At 48.3% G+C, this 6,855-nt stretch overlaps 1 protein-coding gene across 1 annotated transcript in view; it reads left to right on the forward strand.

Moving 5' to 3' along the window:
• The window catches only part of Znf704 (zinc finger protein 704), a 199,651-nt gene extending 194,442 nt beyond the window's left edge, over nt 1-5,209 (forward strand). Inside the window, 1 exon segment of the mRNA XM_042055945.1 lies at nt 396-5,209. Coding sequence (XP_041911879.1) covers nt 396-507 — 112 coding nt within the window. The 3' untranslated portion in view covers nt 508-5,209.
• The last annotated feature ends 1,646 nt before the right edge of the window (nt 5,210-6,855 follow it).

Raw genomic sequence — 6,855 nt, forward strand, 5'->3', positions numbered from 1 at the left:
GACAGGGTCTCGTTCACCCACCACATATGCCAGGCAAGCTGGCCCGAGAGCTCGCAGGGATCTCCGTGTCTGTGCCTCCCGCCATGCTGTGTAAGTGCTAGGATTGCAGATGCCTGCTGTCGTGCTCAACTCTCAGGTTCTCACTCCTCGTGCCGGAACAGCAGCTGCTTTCTTCCCCGTCCCTAACTCTCGTGTTTACTTCCTTAACCTCACAAAATGGCCAGATGGGCATTTCCATGAATGAAATTTAGGAGCAGCTTAAGTACAGTGGCCAAGCCTGCAGAGAGTTCCTGCTCCCTCTGGGCAGACTTTTGTCTTTCTCTTGCCCCCTCGCTCTTCTGAACTCTCTCCAGAAGGCCCTGCCCCTGAACACATCTGTGCTGTCTGTCCTACAGGAAGCCCAGAGGTGAAGGCAAAAAGTGCCGCAAGGTTTATGGGATGGAAAACCGGGACATGTGGTGCACCGCCTGCCGCTGGAAGAAGGCATGCCAGCGCTTCATCGACTGAGCCAGGAAGACGGCTCACCCTGCCATCTCTGCCTCACTCTCCCGACAGGTGGTGAGAAAGCCTCTCCTTCCAAAGGAAGCCGTTCAAGGCCCAGGGAAAGCCTTTCCTGGAATTCTGGGAATATAATTCCATGGTGGAATTAAAGCAAAAAAAATCAGCACCTGCACTGCTCTGAGAGCCCAGACAAGAGCAGAAAGAGTGACTTTTTCCTTCAAAAGAAAAGTAACTTTGCTTACTCTCCATCTGGTCTTAAAACTGGACTTCTCTAGCAACATAACCAACCAGGCCCATTTTACCTAGAAAGATTTTGATAAGCTTTCTGAATTGTGGTATTTTCAAGGGGTTTTGACACTTAAACAGTACACTCATAAGCTACACAATATTAGCTAGCATTTGTACAAAGGATAACCTACCTTGTGAATAGGCGTCTCCCTGTTTTCCAGCCAACTGCTTGGAGTAGTCTGGATCATGATGTATTTGAAGAAAGAGCTGCAGTCTGGCTCTTTTTCTGTGTCTGTTTTGCTTTCACGAAGGACCCAAGGAGAAACCTTGTAAAGATGGTAACTTGGAGGCCCAGGTAGCTAACAGCCAAAAGTGACTGGCAGTGGGAATCACAGGCAGACTTCAGCTGCAGGCTGAGCAGGCTGAGGCCAGCACGCCAGGAGCCACTTCAGAAAGCATCTGGGAGTCGTCCTTGGCCCCCAAGTGGTGGTCCCGCTACTTCTCTGCCTGGACAGCTCAGATGAAAGCTGGCACCGGGGCCATCTGGTAAGCCTCAACGCTTCTTTCAGGAATGTCACACGAACTGCAGCTGGGGCAGTGTGCCCAGCTTTGTCTTTTCAATCTGTGGCCAGGACCGTGGGCTGTCATCCTGCTCTCCAAACCTGCCCAGGTGGAAATCTCGAGACTCCCTCACAGCCTTGCTCCAGGCAGAGTGTGGCTGTCGTGCCCCGTCTGTGAGAGTTCCACCAGGGTGGCAGATCTACTGCCCTTCTGAGTGCACTTTTATCCATGGCATGCTCCATATGCCGTGGGGTGAGTTAGTGGACAGAGTGGCATATATGGATAACAGATCGAAACCTTTCGTTTCTTACAAAAATATTAGAGCGATGAATTAAGAATTTGCTCAGAAACTAACTTACGGGATGCCCAAAGGAAAACGTATCTTGGTATAGGACTCTCCCCATTTAGTAGGGCCAGGGCTTGCACTGGAATGCCTATTGGGATGTCTAAATCAGTGGACTTGCGTGTTTGAGGGGTGGAGCGCGGCAGGCGGCCACCAAGCCTCGTCAGAACACTTCTGCCCTGCTTAAGGAACTGGATGTCCTGTACCTATGCGAAGTAAGAGCACCTTAGAGGAGGCGCTGGGACAGGGCATGGTGTCAGCCATACGAATGTTAAATGAAATTGCACAGAGAAGAGCTTAATATATGTTTAAAGATTGTACATAGTGCTTTTTTACAGAGTGGAAAGAAGTCATCTAGCAATCAGAGACCCCTTTTAATGTCAGGGTCATATGGAGGTTCTGCAGCGCAACGCCCTGAATTTCTGCCTTCATGTATTCTGGCAATCTTATTTTTTAAATTCATGTGACTTTTTACAAGATTATTTCTTGAAAGAGATCCTGATCTGTTCCTTCAGGAATTTAAAAGAAAAAAGTTTATTTCAAGAGACGAGAAAACGTGCTCTGTCTGATTCCCCGTGGGCTGGTAGTCGACACCAGCCGCACTTGTCTCCTGGATGTTTTGACCTGTAACCAGGAAACAGCATTTTTTTTAAAAACACAGAGCTGAGATGTTCCCGCTCCCCCACCCCTGGGTATGTCCTCTCTCCTATCTTCTGTAGTCTCTCTGCTGTGAAGTGATGTCCTAGCTGGTCCAAGAAGCCCTGAGCTACACGGAGATTGTCATGGCCAGCTGTCTGAGCAAGCTCACTGTGTGCTTAAATAATAGATGGATCCTAGGCCAGAGGTTTTTCTCCTCAGCAAAGTTCCCTGGAATTTTTTTTTTATCTCAGATAAAGACTTTAATCAAAATACTGCAATGATGTGAAGTCAAATCCATCTTCTCTTGAAGGACTTCGGGGTGAAGGAATGTTCTCTGCATGAGAGCAATCCTCAAGCAAGGTGTCGATGGCCATCTCCCCCAGACACAGCCCCAAGGGTAGTTCTGCATAACTGCACATTGTCAGCAGAATCGTGGCTCCGGGTGCACCTAGCCTGGGTCCCTCATGCCCTCTGCAGCCTTCACCACACCAGCTCTTCTGCATGGCCAGCCATCCTTGAGGCCCCTGTCTGCAGGCCAGCCCTCATCTGGCTTCTAGGTGCAGACAACTCCTGAGGCCAGTTCTGGACACACACGCTGCCCATTCCCAGTGTGGAAGGGCGCAATTTCCAGGGAACCAGAAAGCTCTGAATTGCAACATACAGTTGCTGATTATATGAGTTACATTTTGTTATGAGTTACATTTTTTTTAAGTAGTTATTTTGTTATTTGGGGAACCAAATGAAGTGCCAAATGAAGCCTGACTTTTCATTTAATGCCATCTCCACGAAGCTAATTTCTTTTTGTGTCTGCATTTTGTGGAGAAGCAAAGAGAGAATGGATGAGAAGAATAATCCCAGGAGAGCTGGCTGCTAGCCTGCAGCTGTGTGCATCCCCAGGGCTGACAGCCCTGTCTACAAAGGAGTGGTGGCACACTGAATACTGTCCAGTGGAAGTGTCTGATTCTTTTTCTTCCGTGATGTCCCTTTCTCCAAAACAGGTTTCTCATTTCTCCCTGTGAAGGTATTTCAGTGACTGGCAGGACATTCTATAGCCAGACAAAGCAAAAGCAATGGGCGTAACAGGCAATAGTTTCCAGCCTCAGCCTTCCCGGAGGATGGACACTTTGTGTGTGGAAGCCAGTGAGACAACACAGAGAAACCCCCAGAGTAGCAAGTATGTCCAGGAGGCAATGCAGGAGACCTGAGCCCGCCTGCCTCCTGCTCCTCTTGGGGCTGAGCAGCCAGAGATCCTCCGTGTCTGTTGCAACTGTCTGAAACAGGACAGGAGCTGCTTTGTCCAGGCTTACCCTTCTGCCATCTTTTGTCTAGAAGTTTCTCTGTGGAGTGACAAAAGCCAGCGTCAGGAAGAAAGCAATGGGTTTCCGAAGCAGAGTGGGCTTTACAGTGACTCTTGACAGCTCCAAGGCCAAGAGGTTTCCTTAGGAGATGATCCCCTGCCTCCTGTGACCAATCTCCAAATGAGCATTATCAGTAAAGAACAGCACTCTCTTCAGAGATGGTCGCATTTATGTTGCAAAAAAAAAAAAAAATTCTAAAACTGAATTGTTCCCCATTGCAATTCAAGATGTCAGAAGTTGAAGTCTGCCATCTCTGGTATCCTAGCTCATATCACACTTCCACCAGAAGCCCTGGGCTCCTAGTGATCCAGCCTTGCAAGAGTCCATTTCATCTCTCATTTCAACTGCACTGCACGACAAGGGTGGCCCTCACTGGAGGAGGTTCGAGAACGAGGTGAGGACTGTCTATCTGCGCAGGGGAATAATACATCGAGCTTAGCAGCAGAATACTGTAACACTGCTCATTTCCTCAGGGAAGCAGGAAGGATGTGCGAAGACGGATCTGGAGAACCCCAGGACTAGGAGGAATTTTATGGTCTCAAGTCGTTTCTTGTCAGAACAAGTTGATTTTTTTTTCATGTGAACTCAGTATCATTTCAAGACAAATCCATGCCAACTGGACAGTGTCAGCTTCCGTGAGGCGTCACAGATGCACCCACTGTCTTTTTGTAGCTGACCTAACGCTGACTGGTGTTTGAGCCCCCGGTGCAGAGCCTGCCGGGTATTTGTAGACGCGGTGAGGCTTTCTCTGAATGTAATTGTGAACAAGAATCCTCGCTGTTCCCTGTTGTAATCTCCTGGTTTGGGCAGGTGTTGATCAGCTCTGCATGGCGTTCCCTAGGTAAAGAGTGCTGTTGGAGACACGTGCTTCGCTCTAGTGCCTTGGTGAGGAGCGCACTGCCGTGGACTCTTTCAGACAAGGTGCTGCTCCTTCTCACATCCTGTGGGATTCCCAGCACCCACGTCATCTGTAGCATTGACCTATGTCAATAGATACAAATGGGCGCGCGCGCCAGTGGGAGCTGTCAACACAGCTGATAGGATAGGGGCGCGGGTCTTACGGGGTGGGGGCATACTAGCATATGAGTCAACTGGAAAGTTTATTTCTGGAAGAAACCCACCAGCAGCACACAGGCTCCCCTGTCCTCCTACCTGTGGGGATGTCTCCATCCTGTCTTTTCTGCATTGTAGAAATTTAGCCAAATGGGAAGTTAGTAAATTCAATGAGGTTAGCACTTTTAGGTACCGATTGTCCTGAGTAACGCACACCAACAGAGCAAGGAAGTACGAAATGTACTCATGACAGACTTGCTTCTGATGACTGACATTGGAAAGGTCCATTTCCAGTGATATACATGCTTTAAAGAGTGTACCTGCCACAGGACGAGCAATCAAAGTGAGAGTTCCGTCTCCTGTCCTGTTTTGTAAATAGCTCCTTGTTTTCCGAAGACAATCTCGTGTTTTATAACTTTTGTTGTGTGGGTCTGAGAATCACAATTGTAATGTGTGATATAATCTTAAGTACAATAATAATTACAACTTAAATTTCCAAATGAAAGAAATATACTGCTTCAGCATCTACAAGAGACATGTCACTTTTATAATGAGCGTTAGTACTTCTCAAGTTTATCAGAACTGGAAATATTTTACAAGATAACAGTGTTTTATAATCACAGAGAACATGAACACTTTGTGGAAAATGACCTTGGTTTTATACATTGTAGCTTATTTTTTAAAATGCAGTATTTTAACCGACAGGAAGTGTTGATATGGTACACAGTTCCTGTTCGCCAATCCAAGGGCTATGCCTCTTTTAAGCAAGTGTTTTGATGCGTACCTTTTAAACCCTCTGAGCAAGGGTCGGAATGCAGAACAGACAGAAAGGTTATTGTCAAGAGAATCGATGTAGCAGCAACTTCCCCTTATCAGGACCAGTATGTTTTCAGAGAATGGGGGGGGGGGGGGGTCATGTGAAGATTCGCTTTCAATATATCAAACATAAGAGATGGTAGCAGACAGACTCCTCGGCTGTGGGAAAGTATCCCTCTAGTGTAAATGCATTGTGTTGAGTTTTCCTGTTGGTCTGTTGGAGCTACATGCGTGCATTTAATGAACAAGTATCATTTGGTGGGAATGGCTAGACTCATAGGATACACACCCAAAGAACTTGTAACCAGTCAGCGTTTGAGATGATTTTATTCTCAGCACCGACTGAATAATTTCCTCGTTTGAGTAACTGCTTTGTTTGACTTTCGTTTTTCACGATGAAAACCTCCCAGGCACACAAGGTTGTGAGCAGAAGGTGGCAGTATTCCCATGAGACAGAAGAACCATGCAGGGACCTACACAGAGAGTTGGGATCTAAGCTGCCCCACGTCCTCAAGCCCACGCACTGTTGAAGAAGGCGTCTTTTCCTTCCAAGTGTTCAGTAAAGCTAGTCCGGTTTTGCTAAGTTTGCAGACACAGCAGGACAGCCGAGCACTTGTTGGGTAACTCAGCAAGTGGTCAGAAGGCCAGCCAGACCTCAGTTCCACATAAGGGTTAGATCTGCTCAGTGAGATCATGCGGCAGCCCTGTGCAGCTCGGCACCCAGTCTGTCCTGCCACCCCTTGGAGTGGCAACACCAGTAGCACGAGAGTGCCCGGCAGTGTTCACTACTACGTGGCTTTGCATTGTGTGCATTCCACCTGCGAATGGAAGCTTCTGTACAGAGGCTGCTTTAGGATGCCTGGACAAGTCCTGTAGACAATCAGTGCACCAGGGAATGGTGGAAATGGTGTTAGGCTAGGCAGCTGACATCTTTGCGGAAGGCACACCCACACTGAGCCCCACTGAGCTTCAGAACCCACAGACATCAGGCCAGGTTGCTAGATCCCAGCTGGAGACATGGCATCACCTGACAATTCGGTGTTGACCACCAACACACATTCTTGGCCAGTGCTAGAGACCAAAGAAAAGCTGCGTGGGGACAGAGGGATCCTGTGCCACAGTTTGAGCTGTGGAAGTCAGTCCCGCATTCCTTGGCTGACAGGCCCGCTCCTCCCTGAGCACCACGGAATGCACATGCGGGCACAGTCTGAGCAATATCCTGAGAGATTATTCTCATGGATGGCAAAATAGTCATGTCGTGTTCTTAATCAGCCTTGCCCCAGTCAGGACGTGCTGAGTCGTTCTCCAGCTCTGCTAAGAGCTGCTTCCTGGCACATCCAGGCCACACCCCCAAAG

This window comes from Arvicola amphibius, chromosome 11 (genome assembly GCF_903992535.2).
Source record: "Arvicola amphibius chromosome 11, mArvAmp1.2, whole genome shotgun sequence".
Taxonomy (NCBI): Eukaryota; Metazoa; Chordata; class Mammalia; order Rodentia; family Cricetidae; genus Arvicola; species Arvicola amphibius.